This window comes from Quercus suber, unplaced genomic scaffold, assembly GCF_002906115.3.
Source record: "Quercus suber isolate HL8 unplaced genomic scaffold, Cork oak 2.0 scaffold_467, whole genome shotgun sequence".
In the NCBI taxonomy this organism is placed as follows: domain Eukaryota; kingdom Viridiplantae; phylum Streptophyta; class Magnoliopsida; order Fagales; family Fagaceae; genus Quercus; species Quercus suber.
Window position 1 is genome coordinate 53,588 of NW_027069918.1, and position 21,851 is coordinate 75,438.

Consider the following 21,851-nt stretch of genomic DNA (forward strand, 5'->3'; position numbering starts at 1 on the left):
TCATGGTGGTGGGTTGTGGCTTGTGGGTAGTATTTTATTCTTTAATAATTATTTTTAGGCCAAAATGCAAAACTCACCCTCTTAAGTTTCACCACTTTTTATTTCATGGTGGTGGGTTGTGGCTTGTGGGTAGTATTTTATTCTTTAATAATTATTTTTAGGCCAAAATGCAAAACTCACCCTCTTAAGTTTCACCACTTTTTATTTCAGTCCTCTAAGTTTACGTTTTGTCATTTCAATCTTTTAAATTTCATTCATCCTCAATTAAGTCTTCCATTAACCATCTGTTAGTTGCTGCAGTTATCTACCCAAAAGATACCATTTTTGCCCTTTATTTAATTTTTAATTTTATATTTATTTATTAATTTTAAAAAAACGTTAACTTCAAATAAATAAATTTAAATTTAAATTTATAAAAATAAAAATAAAAAATAAAAAAACGTTGTCCCTCCATCTGAAACCTATCTTGATAAAAACAATTTCTTTCCTTAGTTTTCCTTTTTCTATCCAACCAAATCCTAAGTTGGTAACAAAGCAGTGCGTCATTATAGAGTTATGGTGGTGGAAAGCAACAGATTCCCTAAACTTTTGATGAGGGATTTCCTCCTCCAGAGCTTTTCTTTCAGATTTGCTAAGGTGCAGAGTATGAGGAGAATCCAGTTCAAACATGTCAACTCATTTAGCAACTCAAGTGGGAGATTACTTAATGCCTTGGGAAGCCTATGAGCCCAAGGTATTTACATTTTCTGGGAACCATAAGACTGAAAGGGAAGACTTGGGCGGCTTTGCTCTGATCGGACTGTACAGATTCAGTGGCTCCAGTTCCCTGTTCTCCCTCTCAATCTCTCTTTCACTCTCCTTCTCCCTCTCAGTATCGGGCTGGGCTGTGGTATCAGGTGGGTGGGATTGCAATTGTGTTCTTTCAGATGGTAGGGATGACATTGATTAATTTCTTTTTCTTTTTTTTAATTAACGCTTTTAAAAAATTAATTAATTAATTAAAATAAATAAATAAAGGGCAAAAACGGTGTTGTTTGGGTGGGATAACGGCAACAACTAACAAATTATTAACAAGGGACTTAATTGAGGATGAATGAAACTTAAAGGACTGAAATGACACAACTTAAAGGACTGAAATGACAAAATTTAAACTTTTTTTTTTTTATAAGTAAGAATGTTATATATACGAATGGCTACTCTATGCATGAAGATCATAGAGCAAACCTAGAAAATACAAGGAGGAAAATGACAAAATTTAAACTTAAAGGACTGAAATGAAAAGTGGTGAANTCAAAAAAAAAAAAAAAAAAATATCAATTACAATTACTCCTAGTCTTTGGCTTTTTCAAGCTGGCAGCAAGGAGTTACTTAAAAAAATGAAATTTTGAAACCTTGAGGTACTTGCAAAAGGTCTAGGAATGCATCTTTTAATACACATTTTGCTATAACTTGCTTGGGTGTCAATGCAAAAAGTTTAGGATTCATATATGAGTGATGTAATCTAATTATCAATTGACACCAAACAACTGATAAATTGTGTGACAAATGGTGTGTCTAAAAAAAAGTTGGGATACTTGCCCTTCTTCTATGCCATTTGCTCATTCATTTTTCGCTTTCTCTCTTCTATTTTGCTTCCTCCTTTCTTAATGTGTTAGGCTATAGTGGTCATTCCCTAGGCTAGTGCTAGAACATGGGTCCAACTGATTTGGATGGCCCAAAAGGCTTTCTTGAGTGGAGCTTTTACTTTGTCTGTAGTCAAATAATCTTGGGCTTTAACAAACAGAAGCCATGTGCTTCCAAACTTGATCCATGTAGAAAGAAGGTTTAGGTTTTTAATATTTGTCAACTTAAAAAACAATTTTATCTATTTTAACAACACAGTTTACAATACACTCTACATCGAAGTTTATATTTTTCACATTACCTAAAAACTATTTATTTATTTTTATTCATCTCTCTATCTCTCTCTCTCTCTCTCTCTCTCTTTATTCATTTCTCTCTTTCTTCTTCTCTTCTCTCTGGGCTCTCTTCTTCTCTTTTTGTTTGAACCAAACCCACAAGTCCACAACCCTAAACCCACAGCCCCTCCTCCACAAACCCACAACCAACCACCACCATGCTCTGGCCATCCTCCCACAAACCCACACTCACCACCCCCACAACCCTACCTCCACAAATTCGCAACCAACTACCACCACGCTTTGGCCATCCTCCACAAACCCACAACCCCACACTCACCACCTCCACAAACCCTCGCTCCGACCATCCTTTCTTCGCAACCCTTGCTCTGACCATCCTCAATTTAGCTTCCTTTCTTTTGATTTTGTTTAGACCCAAACTTCATTTCTTTTAATTTTTCTCAGACCCAAGCCTAAAATCTCAAAGTTTTTTCTCTTGGGATGAAAGAAGAAAGTGAAAGAAAGCCAAAGGCTGGTGAAAGAAGAAAAGTGAAAGAAGAAAAGAGAGAAGAAAGTGAGACCGGTGAGAGAAAAAGAGAGAAGAAATGAGAGAGAATAGTGTGAGAGAAGTATTAAAAAAAGTTTTTTATGTTTACCTTCATACTACATTGAGTTGTTATTGATAACAACTCACTGTAGCATGAAGGTAAAATATAGCTGAATATTTTAGCCATAGCAACTTTGTTATAGGGCATTTTTTGTGTGGTTGAGATGTTAAAACAATTTTTGAGTTGTTTTAGCATATTTATTGTGAGTGCTCTTAGGTCATTCATTTTTTCTTTCTCCCTTCTGCTTTGCTTTCTCCTCTCTTAATGTGTTAGGCTATATTGGTCCTTCCCTAGGCTAGTGCTAGAACATGGGTCCAGCTGATTTGTATGGCTCAAAGGGTTTTCTTGAGTGGAGCTTTTACTTTGTTTCGTAGTCAAATAATCTTGGGCTTTAACAGACAGAAGTCATGTGTTTCCAAACTTGATCCATGTAGTAAGGAGGTTTAGGCTTTTAGACCCAATTAGTGGGTCAAGAGTTGATGGGCTTGTAAGCCCATCATGTAGTATAAGCTTTTCATACCAATAATGTTCATCGGCATCAAGCCCAATTCATGTGATGAGGAAGTTTGGGTTTTTGGGCGAAGCAAGAAAGGATGAGCTCTCAAGCTCATTCCGTGTAATAATGAGCTCGAGTCTAATTCTTTAGGAATGTGAAGGTTGTTTGTAAAAGCCCAACCCATATAGGCCCTTAAAAAAAATCATTTTTGGGTTCTTCCTCTGGCCTTGAATAACCTACAGTTAGATTGAAACCTTAGATTATTGAATTGTTAATTATGATTTTTTTAAATTAGTCTGTAGGGATATATTAGTCCCTATGGACCCAAAAAAATAAAAGTCCATAGGGATATATTGTAGGGTTTGTATATTCAGGTGATACGCTTCTAAAAAATTGATGGACCATCTTCTTGCATCAATGATGCAAAAGGGTGGGGACTCAACGATAGGTCCGGTTAGCCTAAAGTATTACAGAATGATAATATTGTTGTCCATCATTTTTTGTTGTCTATCATATTGATAAGCTTAACATGGATTTCATACACCTGTAATCTATCTAATATATAAATCATACCCTCGTGAATCCTAATCCTGGAAAATAAAATGATTAAACATGCCATTTTCCTCCTACTTATAGGCGTCAAATCCGCTATAGATTTGGTATATGTTTCATAAACATCAATTAGTATTAGTTATGAATCTCTTTCGTTGAATACTTATCAAATTATACAGGGTCTTTATATATTCAATGGGGCACACGATTAACACGACACTGCAAACTTCCATTTGTTATTGTTGGGTCATCCATGATGGCATTGAGAGATGTGAACTCGCGTGAAGTGTTATAAATAATAATAATAATAATAATAATAATAATAATAATGGCTTTCTTGTTGTTGTAGAATAAGTAAATAAAATACAGTATACAATTAAGTTTCAATTTCTGGTAGCCAAGGTCAAAAATAAAAGCGGCCATAAAAAAAAAAAAAAGTAAAAAATAAAAGCACTCTTGGTCCTTAAACGGTAGCTAATAACTGATTTTAGCATTTAAAATTTAAAGTGATTGCTTTTAATTCCTTAAATAACTATTATATGTGGTTTCTCAAAAAAAAGAAAAAATGAGAAAAAGAAAAAAGAAAAAAGAAAAGAAAAGACTATTATATGTAGAATTAAAAGTGGTCACTTTAATTAAATTGAATGATTTTTTTTTTTTTTGGTGGTGTGTACAAGACTTATGTGAAGGTGTGTAACAATGAGTTCAATTGAAATTTAAAGCGATTGCATTAGTTCCTTAAATGACTATTATATGTCGAGAACTAAAAGTGGTCACTTTAATTAATTTGAATTAATTTGAATGAATGTTTTTTGTAGTTTGTACAAGACTTATAATGAAGGTGTGTAACAATGAGTTTAATGTGGTCTAAGATTATGAAAGAACTCCACAACTTAGACTTTGAATTAATGGCTTGTTACCAAGAAAATACAAATTTCCTCTATCGGACTGTACCGCATATAAGAAAAAAAGGCTTAAACAAAGTTTAGCTACAAGCCTACAAAACTGGTTGTAACCTTAGGTTACAACTTTACTCATTAAAATAAACAATACTACATATTTTGAAAATCTAACCGTTAAATTGCATGTTTTTTACATTTTTAATACACATGTCAAATTTTGTGTCAATCAGATATTATATAGTATGTAATCTATAAGCTTATATTTTATGCATAATTTTAAACTACAAAAGCTTGCAATTTAAACAATTTATTGATGACATAGTTATTGATCTTTATTTTTCTAAAAATTTTGCAAGTATGGAGGATATAAAAAGAAAATGTAATTCAATGGTGGATTTGTTAAAATTCACCTCCAATAAAAAGATATTGAGTAAGGTTGCAACTTTAAGTTACAACCAATTTTGTAGCTAAACTTTGTTTAAAATGCACTATAATGATGCTAATTTTTTTTTTGATTGATATATCATGCCAAATTTTAAGGGTCTTAATCAGGAGGAATAGCCCTCTATATTAGAGATTTTCAGCACAGGCTTTATCAAAGCCCAATAGAGAACCTCAAACAACCAGTCTTAAGAATATCTAAGAGAAGATTAATTCTTTCAGAAATTGATTTCGTAAATTTTCTTTGTTGTTGTAAAGATAATAGAGAATTAGAGATGCTTGAACTTGATAGATGCGAGTTGGAACTTGGAAAGACCTTATTGGCGTCAGGTAATATGAAGCACTAAATAAATAAATAAAAATTTAAGCGACAAAAAAAAGGCTTTCTTGTCCATGAATTTTTTCATATTATAATCTCGTCCTTGAAGTTTATATTATTTGTTTGGAGTGGGTAACTTGGTCTCATAGATTTTTTTTTTTTTTTTTCCTTTTATTGTATTGAAATGGTTTTCCATGGAAATTTTGGTGATTTGCCACTGAGTTGTGTTTAGGCTTGAGAATTTTTGTTAGATTGCGACCCAACAGTGATTGCAATGTTAATTATGACTCTTGACTTAACTGACAAAGATGTCCAATAAAATAGGAACACTTATTTTGAGCCAAAAGAAAATGACAATTTTCGGAATTAATAATTAATCAGAACGAAAAAACTACATCATCTGCACAATGAGATTAGGCATGGGGATGATAAGATCCCGAAGACACGATTGCTTTGACACATTGACAATATCATATAAATTAAGCTGTCACAGAAGTCTCCACTGTAACCTTGCCTGAATAAGCAACTTCTGATTTTATGTCAGCTTCCAAGAGTTCTGGTATTGCTTCCCTAATGTTGTGAATGCTTTCTAATGCATAATCTGCACCTTTAACTCTCTGAGAAGTGCCAACCTGCATTTTGGAGTAGGCACAGTAGGATACACGTTAATGTTGTGAGATTTTATTATGTCCTGAGACTTTCACTTTCTCATGAAGCATATTTATAGTACAAAATTTCCAATGACTTACCAAGACAGTGTGAAGGCCCAAACATTTTCCAGCTTTTATGTTGCGGACACTATCCTCAAAGAACAACTGAAAGAGCAAGAATATAGATGATAAAAGATACGTTAGTAAAACTTTAACACACAGAAAATTAAAGGATGATACTAAAATTCTAAAAGAAGATGATAATCTTACAGTTCTCTGGGGGTTTATATTGGCTATTTTGAGAGCCCGTTCTATGGCGTCTACTGATGGTTTGCAGACAATGGGTGTCTTTGGTAATGCCAAACTGGGGTTTGGCTGAGCAAAATGCCCAATGATGTCAAATATTTTAGAGCTACTAATAGTATTGGTATTGGTAGAAGTAGTAGTAGTGCTTAGTCCCACAAACTCAATGTCATCTTCATCATCAGAAACGGTGCTCTTGTGAATGGGATTAAGGGTCTCAAAGCAGATAATCCCTTCAAAACAGTCTTCTAATCCAAGCTTGTTAAGTACTTTGACTGCATGAACCTTGTCTGCATTTGTGAAGATCTATTTGCCAAAAAAAGAAAAGAAAAGAAAGATCATAAGAAATAAGAAGACAGTCACAACTCTGGCCTTTACTAGGCACTATGATACCATTTGGTAATAAATCACTTACAACTTTCCGGTAAGGCAGGCTCAGCAAAAGACTTCTCATAACTGGATCAGGTTTTAAATTCTCATAGGGTAATCTCCCATGAACAAAACTGTAAGACACGAAAATTAAAGGTCAATAAAAGTTCAATACCAATACAACAAGAGGCGTACAGGATACAAAAAGGAGTAAAAAAATTCCTACCCATGGTATTCATCATAGTCAAAGTCATAGCCAATTGCCTGCAAGAGAGAATCCCACAAGACATAATTTATCACTTTTCATTTCACCAAGCAAAAAAATTGACAAAGAAAGCCACGAAAGGTCAAAGGTTCCCAACAAAATAAAAAGAGAAAAAAAAAAAAAAATCAAAATCATACCCTAAGACCAGCCATTGTTGTTCCATAGTTCTTGTATAATAGGTTACCCAAGTCAAAGATTTTGCTCTTGTCTATGCCAAGCTTTTCAACCATATAATCTACCGCAAAGGAATTATCCATAAACAGATTAGAAATGCAGAATTGAAAATATAAGAGAGAAATCTGAGGCATAAGTAGTTCATAACTACCGTATAGACTTACCTTCTATATTCTTGCGGCATGATGTTGCAAGACCAGAACTAAGGGGATAAAGAGTATCATCCAAATCTGCAAGTACAAACAAACAATTAGTTACAATCATTACCTGAGGAAATTCAGATTAGCACACAAAATGTTTTGAATAAGAAGGCCTACCAAACAGAAGGCAGTCATATTTTGGCCTCTGAGTCTGCCTGTATTCCATTTTGCTCAGCAACCCTTGAATAGAGAACACAAACGAGTGAACACTAATCTCCAAGACAACTTAAATCCGGCAAAGTTTATATGCACATTCATTTTGAGTCTCAAACGACAAATTTTCATGGCTTCTAAATAATTGAGGCCCCTATTGACTCAGATTACCACCATAGGAATAAAAAAGGGCATCTATTAAGGATAAGGCTTAGTTAAGTTTCTGGATGGACAATCCACATCCACTTACTACACTATGAATCAAAAACAGGTGGACCAGTTCACTTTATTGGGCTAAAACACCTTAGCAAGTAACTGAAAGCTCAAAAGTTTCCATTTTTATACAACTTGCTGGCGATAACTTCTACCTCCTCAGACAAAGGCAAAGGCATAAAGGCATCATTAGAGATCTTTAAACAAAGTTCATGTGATTTAGCAAACCTTTTCCAGAGTGTGTTATAACTTTTAGCATCAAATACAACTCATTAGACACAAACTCCAGGCCGAACTAAAAAGGAATTATATTAAAATAGAATGGATTATCACTTTAATCAACAAGAGCTTTTACGAAACATAGGTATCAATGAAAGGACCACAATGTCACTTTTTAAAGCTCAACATAATATAACCATTAAAACAATAACAAATATTGATTACACGACTCAAAACCGGGTTTATTGTGAACCAATTCAAAACTGTAGTTTAATTTGTAACAAAAATGAACCTTGGCCTTATGATTTCAGCCATGACAACAACAACAACAACAGAGACACCAAACTTTTAAACAAATGTACCCATGAAAACCGGAGAAGGAAGAAGAAAACACGTCCTAGATACCCATCCATTGCTAAAGGAATCAAAGAATGCAAAAGCCAAAACCAAATAACATAAGCAATACTCAAAACTCCAGTGACCCAGAACGCAGAAAATGAAAAAAAAAAAAAAACTGAAATGCTAGAGAACTAAAGACTAAAGTGCAAGAATTGGACTTACCAAATTCGAAATGAGCAATGAAAGAAAAGAAGGAAAATTGGGTAATTATGAGAGAAACAGAGGAATTGCAAATAGAATGTGAAAGATTGAAGAAGTGGGGGGAGGAAGAAGTGAAAGAAAGGTTGGCTTAAATAGGCGTAAACCGTTGGGGCTCTATGATTTGAAAACTAATTAAATTTTTTAATTTTAGTAGTTGTAATAAACACGTTTCATTTACTCAGGGACAATTATTTAAAGATAGGGACTGCTTGAAGGAACAAGGAAGGTAACACGAAGGCCACGGAACGTTTCGACTTTCGAACGTTAAAAAAAGCCGTGTAGGATTCTACTTAGTTGTTTCTTTTGTCCATAGAACTCCCATTTTTTGCTCGAAAATTCCAGTACTGGTCGGAATTTTTGCCACCATTATTTATGTATAAAATTATTAGTTGCAGAAGAAAAGTGATAGATTCATATAAAAATAATAAATAATTATCATAGTTTATCACGTGGATAATTGTAACAAAAGTCATAAGATTGCGTGGCTTATTAGAATATACTACTGTTGCCAACTGCACCATCCTCCAAATTGTCAATGGTCACTAACTCATTGGTCCAGATTTTTCTATCCTGGATCTAGACTCGAAGCCTAAACAACAACTGCTACTAGACCCGTGGTTCAGTGTATAGATTCTGCTTCTAATTTTTTAGTATTCCGGAACTGACCCTGATGGGTAGGGTACCTTTTGCGGCTCCTATAATTGGACATAAGCCAATACATAAGCAGGGAAAAAAAAAGGACAAAACCAATTGGACAAGGTCGAACAGATTATCTTTGAAATAAGCGGGAAGGAATAAAAGTATAAAACAAGGTACATGCCTAGTGCAGTACAGCTACCTAATCAGAGAAGCCAGCTCAAAAATATTAAATTAAAGTTAAATAAAAAGTCCAAAAAACTTTGTTCCAACTTAGGGGATTTTTGAGTGGAGTTATGATGTGTTTTTGTATTAGAACTTCTTTTCCTCTCTTTTGTATTTGTGTGTTTGTTTTTTTTTTTAAAAAAAAAAAATGACTAAAGTGCAAGAATTGGACTTACCAAATTCGAAATGAGCAATGAAAGAAAAGAAGGAAAATTGGGTAATTATGAGAGAAACAGAGGAATTGCAAATAGAATGTGAAAGATTGAAGAAGTGGGGGGAGGAAGAAGTGAAAGAAAGGTTGGCTTAAATAGGCGTAAACCGTTGGGGCTCTATGATTTGAAAACTAATTAAATTTTTTAATTTTAGTAGTTGTAATAAACACGTTTCATTTACTCAGGGACAATTATTTAAAGATAGGGACTGCTTGAAGGAACAAGGAAGGTAACAGGAAGGCCACGGAACGTTTCGACTTTCGAACGTTAAAAAAAGCCGTGTAGGATTCTACTTAGTTGTATCTTTTGTCCATAAAACTCCCATTTTTTGCTCGAAAATTCCAGTACTAGTCGGAATTTTTGTCATCATTATTTATGTATAAAATTATTAGTTACGAAAGAAAAGTGATAGGTTCACGTAAAAATAATAAATAATTATCATAGTTTATCACGTGAATAATTGTAACAAAAGTCGTAAGAATACGTGGCTTATTAGGATATACTACTGTTGCCAACTGCACCATCCTCCAAATTGTGAATTGTCACTAACTCATTGGTCCAGATTTTTCTATCCTGGATCTAGACTCGAAGCCTAAACAACAACTGCTACTAGACCCGTGGTTCAGAGTATAGATTCTGCTTCTAATTTTTCAGTATTCCGGAACTGACCCTGATGGGTAGGGTACCTTTTGCGGCTCCTATAATTGGACATATGCCAATACATAAGCAGGAAAAAAAAAAAAAAGGACAAAACCAATTGGACAAGGTCGAACAGATTATCTTTGAAATAAGCGGGAAGGAATAAAAGTATAAAACAAGGTACATGCCTAGTGCAGTACAGTTAACCTAATCAGAGAAGCCAGCTCAAAAATATTAAATTAAAGTTAAATAAAAAGTCCACAAAACTTTGTTCCAACTGGGGGGGGTTTGAGTAGAGTTGTAGTGTGTTTTTGTATTAGAACTTCTTTCCCTGTCTCTTGTATTTGTGTGTTTGTTTTTCTAAAAAAAAAAAAACTAATTTGGGGGACATTAAAGTTAAATAAAAGAAATGGTTAATTCATGACTTTGTAGGTTGTAGAAATTAGAGAACATAATTATTTAATGAGATTTTGAATATTGGATCAATAAGTTAAAGGGCACGACCAATATTTCAACGATTTGTGATTGATGTATAGTAAAAATTAATGTATTATAATTATAAATCCTTGCCTATGACCTTAATAAATTGTGAAAAAAAATTATTGTATACCTAACATTGTTGATATTGGATAGAGAGTTCCCTGGAGACATTTTGGTTCTTTTAGTGAAAGAGGTACAAATATAAGAAATTAAGAGTATAGACACAAAAGTTTGACAAAAAAAAAAAACTAACCTATTAATGTGACAGATTGTTTAACGGTATGTAAAAAGATTATGTCATTGATGAGCTCAAATAATAATATGTGAAAGCTTATCAACATAACAAGTGTGAAAAAAATTGTCAATTTTTTTTTTTTGTGTGCAAAGCATTAAGTTTTTTTTTTTTTTTGGCTGAATGTGTGCAAAGCATTAAGTTAATGGCTTCCAATTCCATTCCCAACCATCTAGACACTTCTTCTTCTTCTCGTAAAAAAAAAAAAAAAAACCAGACACTTCTGGACACATGTCATTCAGATGGAGATCTAGTATGATTATTTGGTAATTTGAAGGACAAAAATCAGCATCAATGCCCCCAAGGAAAGATACAAATGAGAATGATTGATTCGTGGGAGTTTACCAAACAAAACTGTTTTTAGACAACGAATTTGGAAACATGTCAACATTTAATTTGCTTTTACAATATTTTGAGTATCAAGTTGATGCCTCATAAAGATCTTTGATCAAGCCAAAGAGTTGTTTAAAATCGGACTACTTAGGAGTTACTAAAGTTCCTACTCCTGTCTTCTTTATAAAAAAGGATCCTAATCCTCAAATTTAAAAATCCATCTTTTGGTTTTATGAAACTTAATATGCTGCTAATTAAGTACAAATACGAGGACTTCAAGGAAATTAAAAAAATAAAGGTACCATCATGAGTTTTCCTTTTTATGATGAAATAGATCTTTTGGCCTTACGAAACTCTGTGCTAATCCAGTATCAATATCAGGTCTTTAGGGGAAAAAAAGGGTAGCATTAGCAATATGAATTTGCCTTTTTTGTGAAAGTGGTTTGTGCGCATTTGATATTACTATTGAAAGTAAAATTTCAATGGGAGAACTTTTACAATATAATCCGTTAATTAAAAAGAAGTATTACGTTAACAATATTTTCACAACAAATTATAGGTAATAAGGTGTTATTGGTTCTAATTTGAATTCACTACTAAAATTACTTTTTTGCCAATTCTGTAATAATCAATAAGAACCAACCACTTATAATATTTGAAGTGGTTGATAAATTACCAAAAAATTTAAAAACCTTTTAAAAATCTTTAACGAAATTGCCAAAAAAATTGATAATTTCTACTTATAGAGTTTCAAGGCTCTTAAAGCATTTTTCTAATTTCGTACTATCAAACACATCCTTATACTAATGAAAAGGAAACACCATCCAAGTAAATATCTGTCAATGCGTGATGTACATCAAGAGTGAGTATTTACAAGAGTATATAATTCAATTATCACAAGTAAAGAGGAAAATTCAACCTTGATTTCTTCGTAAAGAAACTAGACAGTATTATTGAATTACAAAACTCTTCACATACAGAAAAAGAAAACAGGGGTTTTATTTTAGAAAGTTGATTTGAACTAATAATATTATACACATTAAAGATCTAATTTTGTTGTGGATTACTTGTACGGTTGTACCAATTAAATCAATAGGCGATGTAACATGCACAAATATTAATTTCAACTTGAGAAGATGTACATGACCGTAGATAGTTGTCAATGCAAATTGTAAATGATATGTTCCTGTTCAACTAACTAAGGTCATATCATGGCATCAAATTAAAATTAAAATTAAAAAAAAAAAAAAACATATAAACAAGGTCATATCTTTATATAATATTTTTACCATTGCTTCCATCAAGTACAACATATATATAATCCAAGACCACTGTTTCCTATGTTATCTTTTATATAATGTGTGAATGTGGAGCGTCCATATGTATTTATGCATATGATACACAGCACACATAATTTAAGCCACCAAGAAAGTGAAAAGGACTAACCTAATGTGGACCACGGTCGGTACAACTCGTTTTCTCTATAATTTAATGGGCTTGGATGAAATAATTGGATGCCTAAGACTACATATTAGCAAAACTACAAAAAAAGTAGATGAAAAAAAAGCTGAGAAATGAAGAAAAATATTGATGGGGTTGGCTTTGTTTAGTCATTCTTTCACACTCACTAAATCTTATAATATGGTAAAGATGGTTAAGTATTTGAAAAAGAAAACATGCAGAGTTGGGGGAGCTAGCTCAGTCTGGGACTTCGAGACCACCATTTCTAACTATTTCTCTCAATTATTTCATAAATCTGGGCTGGCTATGATAATGACTGATTATTTTGTCATATAGTTTGAGCTACAATTATTATACAAAATACTGTGATTATTATTGGACCTTGTAGATCAATTAGGTGGGTTTGGTTGACTGGGAAAGCTACAGCAACGGAGATTGTAAATAATGTGATCTGGCTAACAAGTCATTAGAACTTTTGAACCTGAGATAATGCCGTATTACAGCAATAATTTATACAGGTTGGTTTTAAATAATAGGGATATGATTAGTATTTAAATTTGGCCATGGCACCTCTTAGCTTTAAAATTAGGTGCCCTTGGTTAATTATTAAATTCCTGGGATTTTTGGTCCCTTGATTTTTTTTCCCCTTGTTTTGGAAGTTCACCTATTTTTAGATTGCTGATTTAACAATAATAATTTTTTAATCATCGCGTACACTTGACATGATAGTTACTCCACATGTATAAGTTCTTGTGGGGTGTAGGGGGGTAAGAGCGCTCTTTAAGAGATTTAAGAGATTAGACTAAAGTAGATTTCTATCTAAAATAAATAGAAATTAAAAAAAGAATGCTAATCTTTTAAGTGCATTTTTTGTTTTTTGTTTTGTTTTTTTTGGAGAAGCAATAGTGTTAATCTTAATGCTACTAGCGGCATTATTGAGCTTCTAAATTTTGATATTTGAATATAATTTATTCTGATACTAGATACGCAAAGATTGGTACTATAAGACCAATAAGGCAATCCACAACCATCTGAATTTCAAGATTTTATTGGCCTTTTTGTTGTTGTTGCTGTTAATATGCATCAAAAAGTGAAATTATATTATAGATTCAGACATTAACTAAAAAAGTAATAATAATAATAAGCTTATTGGAAACCAAATACTCATACTTGGGACAAAATTGCTAAATACCCTTTTTGGGCAAACTAAGCAGCGTTTTGCCTTATTTTTCAAATTAATTAGGGAAATGTCTCTTTTTTGAAACTCGATTTTCTCAAAATCGAGTTATAAAAAAAAAAAAAAAAAATTCTAGAGCCATATAGCGGTGTTTTTAAAAACCTATAGTGACGTTTTGTAACTCGGCTTCCATTAAATCGAGTTATAGGCAATTTTTTTAAAATTTTTTTTTTACCTATAACTCGATTTCATATAAATCGAGTTACAAAACGCCACTATAGGTCCTGAAAACGTCACTATAGGCTTCTTAAAAACGCCGCTATAGGGCCTAACTCGATTTTGAGAAAATCGATTTTCAAAAGAGGGGTATTTCCCTAATTAGTTTAAAAAATAGGGCAAAACGCGGCTTAGTTTACCCAAAAAGGGCATTTGGCAATTTTTTCCCTCATACTTGATTCAATTTTGAGTAGTTGTGACATTACTATTGCAATAGACAAGATAAGCTACAAGCATTTACCCAAGATTATTTTAAATTTTCATTCTTTGTATGGCAATTAATTAAAACTCAATATTAGGTAGTTTTGTTCATGAAGTTACATTTTATAACATGAGATGATTGAAATGTTTACAAACATTCTATGTATTTATGAAATCATTTGCTGTACGCCTGTACCTAATTCCAAAAAGTCAAAACTCCACAGCAAGCCATGGTCGCTCTAGGATTTTTTTTCTAGAGAATTAAAAAAAAGATGAATCTTGTAGTCTATAAGGTTTTCTTATTACAAATTTGTTAATAGTACTAGAAAGAGAATAAAAGATAAATTATTAATTTATTTGACATTTATTTTATAATATAATGAACATATTAATTATTGTTGCAAAGATGAAATTTTGGAAATTATATATTATTTTTAAATATAATAAACATATTAATTATTGTCGTTAAGTGAACTTTAATTATTATTATTAGTCAAAATTCTTTTATCTATTAGTTTGTCTATACTCTTTACAATTCTTTATTTAACAATCCAATTCAACTTTGACAACTATTGTTCTTTATAATTGTATTAAGTCTTGATTATAAGCCAACTTATTACTTCTTTTTTTCCCTACTATTTCCATGGATCCCATGTGAGTTCATAAATATTTTATTTAGTTTTTACATTTTTATTTAGAGTACTTTCAGCAAAAAGTTATGTACATTTTTATCTACAGCACTTTTCTCTATTAGATATATATATATATATATATATATTTTGCCATGTTGGGGGTTCATTTATACCCCTTGGGCTATGGCTAACGTCACCTCTAACAACAAGCCATATTATTTATAAGGAGAAATCAAATTACATCAAGAACTTTGATTCACTTTTACGCTCTGCATGTAATTCACAATTCCTTTGTTCTTTGTGTTTGCAAATGTTATGGTATAAGAAGAACGATCAAGAGTCTTGTAACTTTAGTAATACTCTATGGTGTATTTAGCAAAGATATCATACAAAGCTACACCAATCGTTTCTCTAACCTAGGGCAACCTTAGCCATCTGGAGAATAACCTAGTGCCTGCATCTAAGTGAGGCTTCCATAGTCCTCTTTCTCACGTTGCTTTGCTAAATAGAGAGAGAGAGCTAGTGAGTGTTTTCATTATGGAGAAGTTGATGGGATTATGGAAAAGGTTTTCCCTCTTAGAGTCTGAAGGCAATAAGTTTGCAGTCAAAGTGAAGACCGCGGTGGAGGAGTATTTGTTGGCAGCAAAGTTTCTTACTCGACGGGTGTTGAATATGGAGGCCATAGCTAGGACCTTCAAACTTTTGTGGAAAACTAGGAAAAGATTTCAGATTAGAGATATGGGTGACCACAGGATTTTTTTTTGTTTTTCCTGAGGAGTCAGATATCAATAAGGTTTTGGAGGGGGAACCCTGGTCTTTTGACAAGCACCTTGTGGTTTTGCAAAAAATAGATAGGGATGATGCAATCCGATCCCTAGATGTTAACGTCACTCGCTTCTGGGTTCAAGTCCATGATCTACCAATTGGAATTTTTTCTTTAGACCTAGCTAAGGAAATTGGGTCGGTAGTGGGCAAGGTAGAGAACAGAATGACAGACGAGGGAGATCAGTATGGAGTAAACTTCATAAGGATCAGGGTTGCAGTAGACATCCATAAACCTTTATGCTGAGGCCGTACGATCACTACGGCAAGAGGAAAGAAGGGCTGGGTGAGCTTCAGGTATGAACGACTGCCCAATATCTGTTATTGGTACGGTAAACTCACCCATGGAGATAGAGAATGTCCACTGTGGATTAGAAGCAAAGGTACTCTCAAGGGCGGTGACTAATAGTTTGGTGCTTGGCTACGTGTAACTACGCCAAACCCATCTAGGAAAACAGTGATCCGTGTGCCGGGTTTGGACGATGAAGATGGTTGGGAAGGATTTGGAATGCATGACGAGAAGGCCAGGGAAGGGTACAATTCAGAGGAAGATGGAGGGCGTGACTCAGAGGGCAACTAAATGGCAGTTCGGAGTAAGGAGGTTATCGATGAGCACTCTGGTTCGGTGGTAGACGGAGATAGAAGATTGGCAAGTCCAAAAAACCAGGGAACCATTTTGGAAAGTCCAAAAAACATGGAGATTTTGCCGCTTAGCAGAAACGATGAGATTTTGGCTAAGACCATGCAGAATACTTTATTGCAGGAGCAATTAGAGGAGATTGATTATGAGCTTTCCAAGTTTGACAACGTGAAGGTCAAAGGGGTTGATTTTGATAAAAATGAGGTCATGCCCCACCAATAGGAGTCTAAGGAAAAGGAAACTAATGGCCTAGATCATTGGGCCTATATCTTAGCTCGATTGTAGTGAAAGACAAAAGAAAAAATAAGGAAAAAGATTGGGTACGTAGAGAATGAATTCATGTTGAGCCCACTGGACAACACTCTTCCATTCTATCAAAAAGAGATTTTAGAGATGAGAACGTATAAACTGAGGAAATTGAGGGGAGTAAGAAGAAGGTAGCAAAGTCTGGTTCAATGTCATCGGTAGAGGCTGGTTCATAGCCCCGCTGGAACCAATGAATCTTTTAGCATGAAACTACCGACGGCTTGGGAATCGTCGTGTAGTTTAGGAGCTTGTAGATATTGTACAAGCGCAAGGTCCCAGGATCGTGTTTTTGTCGGAAACATGGCTTGATAAAAAGTGGATGGAATGGGTTCGATGTCAGTTGAAGTTTGATGGATGTTTCACTGTCCCAAGTAATGGTAGGGGTGGTGGGCTGGCACTTTTGTGGAAGGAGGAAGATGTGGTTTGGGTTGACAGTTTCTCACATTATCATATAGATGCAATAGTGCAAGAAGGAGTGAACGCATGGCGCTTAATTGGATTCTATGGCGAATCAGAGATGAGCAGAAGAACTGAGGGGTGAACATGCTTCGTATGTTGCATTCAAAACCAAAGCTCCCATGGTGCTGTTTTAGAGACTTCAATGAGTTATTGGAGGTTAAGGGTAAAAGTGGTGGTACGGCTTTGTTGATTTGGGGTATTTCGGACTAGAGTTCACCTAGCATGGTCGTCGGTGTGGTGAATGGATTTGGGAGCATCTTGATCGTAGGGAAGCCAACTATGACTGGCTAGCCTAATACCCCACGGGTAGAATTACACATTTGCACCGTTACACGTCGGACCATAGACCAATACTACTAGCTCTTGATCCAAACAGAGAAAGCCAAAAATGGAAGCGAAAACCATTCAGGTTCAAAGCGATGTGGGTCACTGACCCGAAATGTGGCAATACAGTCTCTAGAGCTTGGGCACATTAGATTGAGAATGGCACCCCTATGTTCACTGCTACTAAGAAATTGAAGAGATGCAAAAAACAACTGAGGAAGAGGAGTAAGGCACATTTTGGCAATGTTAAAAAACAAATCCAACAGACAAAGGAAATGCTATGGAAAGCTGAGGAAAGATTGGTCAGGGAGAATAACTATCAGGAGGTGTCGAGGCTGAAGTCAGAACTAAATGTTTTGTTTGATAAAGAACAAATGTGGCACCAGAGATCTCGAGTTCAATGGATCAAAATTAGGGACAAGAATACAAGATTCTTTCATGGGACAGCAACCAACAGGAAGCACAAGAACTTTATCAAGGGGCTACGTGATGCTGATGATGTTTGACAATCCGAGAAAAGCTGCCTTTATGAAAGTTTTAGTTGACTTCTATGCTAAACTTTTTACAACTTCTAACCTACAAAACTTGGAGACTGTTTTGGAGGGGGTACAAGAAGTTGTTTCAGGAGATATGAACTCTAAACTCACAGCACCTTATAAGGTAGAGGAGGTTGAACTAGCAATAAAAGAAATGGCTCCTTTAAAACCTCCAGGCCTGGATGGTATGCCTCCCCTATTTTATTAGACTTACTGGTTGAAAGTTGGTATGGATATTACTCAAGCTGTATTATCTTGTCTTAATTTTGGCTCTATCTTAAAATCCATAAACCATACTTTTATTACTTTAATTCCAAAAGTAAAAAATTTAGAGAGAGTATCTAAATTTAGACTAATAAGCTTATGTAATGTAATTTACAAAATTGTCAGTAAAGTCATTGCAAATCAAAGTGCTTTTATTACTTACAGGTTGATTACAAATAATGTGTTGATTGCTTTTGAATCTCTACATCACATGAAAACATGTTGCTTAGGGAAGATAGGTTTTATGGCTCTAAATTTAAATATGAGCAAAGCTTATGATCGGGTGGAGTGGACTCTTCTGGAGAAAGTTTTACTGAAGATGGGTTTTTAGAATTCCTAGGTTTCTTTAATCATACTACAGTGTCATACTCTATCTTGGTGAATGGTGAGCCACAAGGAATGATTGTTCCAACAAGAGGTTCAAGACAAGGGGACCCTTTATCCCCTTATCTTTTTCTATTTTGTGCGGAAGGTCTAAATGCTCTTCTTAGAAAGGCTGCTGATGATGGACATATTCATGGTTTCTCCATTAGTAGGCGTGGTCCAAAGCTTACTCACATCTTTTTTGCAGATGACTGCTTATTATTTTGTAGGTCTACTCTGACTAAGTGTGACAAAATAAAGGAGTTGTTGGCAATGTATGAAGCAACTTCAAACTAAATGGTGAACAAGGATAAGAGCACCCTTTTCTTGTATAGGTAGGGAGAAGAAAGCAAGCTTCACTCTAATCAAAGAATGAGTTTGGGCAAAAATGCAAGGTTGGAAGGAGAAGTTACTCTTTCAAACAGGAAATGAGGTAATGATCAAGGTAGTAATTCAATCAATCTTGGCATATTCTATGAGTGTTTTCAAATTGCCGGTCAACTTGTGCAAAGATATTGTGTTAGGTTCTAAAGACTTAGGATTTTATGTATTTAGAATTCTAATGTGTATTGTTAGCAAACCATGATCAAAACAGGTTGTTAGTCTTGTTTAGACTTGCTTAAAGTGTGGGCGTTTTATATAAAGTTGGAATCGAGTGGCTGTAGAAGTATTAGTGACTTTCGGCCTGGCTCGATCGATCGAAAATTAGACTCGATCGATCGAATCTCGGGCAAAATGTTTTTTCTGCAGAATTTCCAACTCAGCCCAAGCCCATTAAAGATTAGGGTTTCAGATCTAATTCTCCCACTATATAAAGGAAACCCTAAGCCACTTTTTTAGAGCTTTTGAGAGAGAGAGAGAAGAGTGTGCCTTTTTTGTATCTAGGGTTGTACCCAAACCTCTCTAAGGTCTTTGTTGCTCATATTGTTGTTTTGTGTTGTGAGATTTAGATGAGATTTCCTTTACACAAAGCTTAAAATTTTCAAGGTAGAGATTACTTCAACATCTTAATGATCAACTCAGTTCCTACTATTGGAGCTTAAAGAAAAAAAAAAAAGCAGGGGTGCTTGTATCTTGATTGGAGAATCCAAGAAAGAAGGAGTTCGTGGATTCGGAGCACGTGGTCGTGTCAGTAAGTTCTACTGGTGGGTAGCATTAGGAAGTCAAGCGGGAGCTTGTAAGTCCTTTTGTATGAATTTCGATTCTTTCGCATAGTGGATTCAGGTTTACCTTGAGGATAACTAGGTCAAATCCTCCCCAGGTTTTTACCGTGTGGTTTCCTGAGTGATCATTTCATTGTGTCTTTTATATTTTCGCTACTTTATATTCTTGATATGATTGTATGTTTGTGATAACCTAGAATTGCATAAATTGACTAAGTTAATCATTGGGCTAATTAACTAGGTTAATCTGGTTGGTTTAAGGGATCTAAATTTCTATCATATTGAAATGATGATCTAGTAGTTTTGGTGGGGACAATGTGAGACAAAGAAGATACATTGGGTGAAGTGGAGTACCTTGTGTTCCTCCAAACCTATAAAGGGTATGGGATTTAAGGATATCCAAAATTTTAACAAGGCGAAGCTCGCGAAGCAAGTTTGGAGATTTTTAAATAATAAGGAATCATTGCTCTTTAAAGTGTTTAGCTCTAAATACTTCCTAACAGGCAATATTTTGGATACCCCAATACCTTCAAAGTGCTTCTATGCATGGAGAAGCATCTTACAATCCAGGGAAGTCATTCAAAAGGGGGCTATGTGGAGAGTAGGAGATGGCCGGATGATAGATATTTGGAGTCACAGATGGCTGCCGAATGTGGGACAAAGTAGAGTGATCTCGCCTAGGAACGGTGCAGGGGTGGAGAAGGTGTGTGAATTATTTTATCTCAACTCGAAAGTATGGGATTCTGGGCTAATACAGAACCTTTTTTACCCCTAGGAAGCTGAGATGATCATGAAGATATATGTCAGTGAAGTGAGTACAGAAGGTGCATTGGTTTGGCCCCTATCTCCGAATAGACATTATTAGGTTAAGTCAGCATACAAATTACTTGCTACAGAGGCAACCAATGGACTCCCTTCCTCGTAGGGTGGTGACTGTTCTCTGCTCTGGAAGTGTATTTGGAAGATACATGTGCCTAGAAGATCAAACACTTCATATGGCAAGCGACAAATGACTCCCTCCCTACGAAATAGAATTTAGTGCGACGGAAAATCCCTATGGATGAGACATGCTCCCTCCGTGATGAGTACCAACAAACAATCATGCATGCATTATGGCTCTACAACCAAGCCAAATCGGTCTGGAAATCGGAACTTCACTTTTCTGAGCTGTATAAGATTGCACATAGAAGTTTCATGGATCTTCTTGATTCTATCTTTGAACAAGGTTCTAGTTTTTCAGTTGCTCTCTTCTCAACAATTTCTTGGTGTCTGTGGCAGCATAAAAACAAGCTTCGAGAGCATCAATCAATGTGGCCCCTTCAAGAGATTAGCCGTAGAGCAAAAGAGTTGGTTTTGGAGTTCTTCGAGATCCATCAGCGACCTTCCAATCCCGTGCGATGTGCCCCCTTCTTTCAGCAAAAAGTTATGTACATTTTTATCTACAGCACTTTTCTCTATTAGATATATATATATATATATATTTTATATTTTGCCATGTTGGGGGTTCATTTATACCCCTTGGGCTATGGCTAACGTCACCTCTAACAACAAGCCATATTATTTATAAGGAGAAATCAAATTACATCAAGAACTTTGATTCACTTTTACGCTCTGCATGTAATTCACAATTCCTTTGTTCTTTGTGTTTGCAAATGTTATGGTATAAGAAGAACGATCAAGAGTCTTGAAACTCTAGTAATACTCTATGGTGTATTTAGCAAAGATATCATACAAAGCTACACCAATCGTTTCTCTAACCTAGGGCAACCCTAGCCATCTAGAGAATAACCTAGTGCCTGCATCTAAGTGAGGCTTCCATAGTCCTCTTTCTCACGTTGCTTTGCTAAATAGAGAGAGAGAGCTAGTGAGTGTTTTCATTATGGAGAAGTTGATGGGATTATGGAAAAGGTTTTCCCTCTTAGAGTCTGAAGGCAATAAGTTTGCAGTCAAAGTGAAGACCGCGGTGGAGGAGTATTTGTTGGCAGCAAAGTTTCTTACTCGACGGGTGTTGAATATGGAGGCCATAGCTAGGACCTTCAAACTTTTGT

General features: G+C 34.8%; 1 protein-coding gene across 1 annotated transcript; it reads right to left on the bottom strand.

Annotated features, from left to right (window-relative positions):
- Positions 1 to 5,527: 5,527 nt before the first annotated feature.
- On the bottom strand, positions 5,528 to 8,483 carry LOC112001942 (suppressor of disruption of TFIIS). Its single transcript, XM_024034116.2, has 9 exons — positions 8,324 to 8,483; positions 7,295 to 7,357; positions 7,142 to 7,207; positions 6,941 to 7,038; positions 6,765 to 6,802; positions 6,585 to 6,672; positions 6,137 to 6,475; positions 5,966 to 6,031; positions 5,528 to 5,848 (listed from the first exon to the last, which is right to left on the bottom strand). The coding sequence occupies exons 2-9, from the start codon at positions 7,341 to 7,343 to the stop codon at positions 5,696 to 5,698; spliced, it is 897 nt and encodes a 298-aa protein (XP_023889884.2). The 5' UTR covers positions 7,344 to 7,357; positions 8,324 to 8,483; the 3' UTR covers positions 5,528 to 5,695.
- Between the last annotated feature and the right edge of the window lie 13,368 nt (positions 8,484 to 21,851).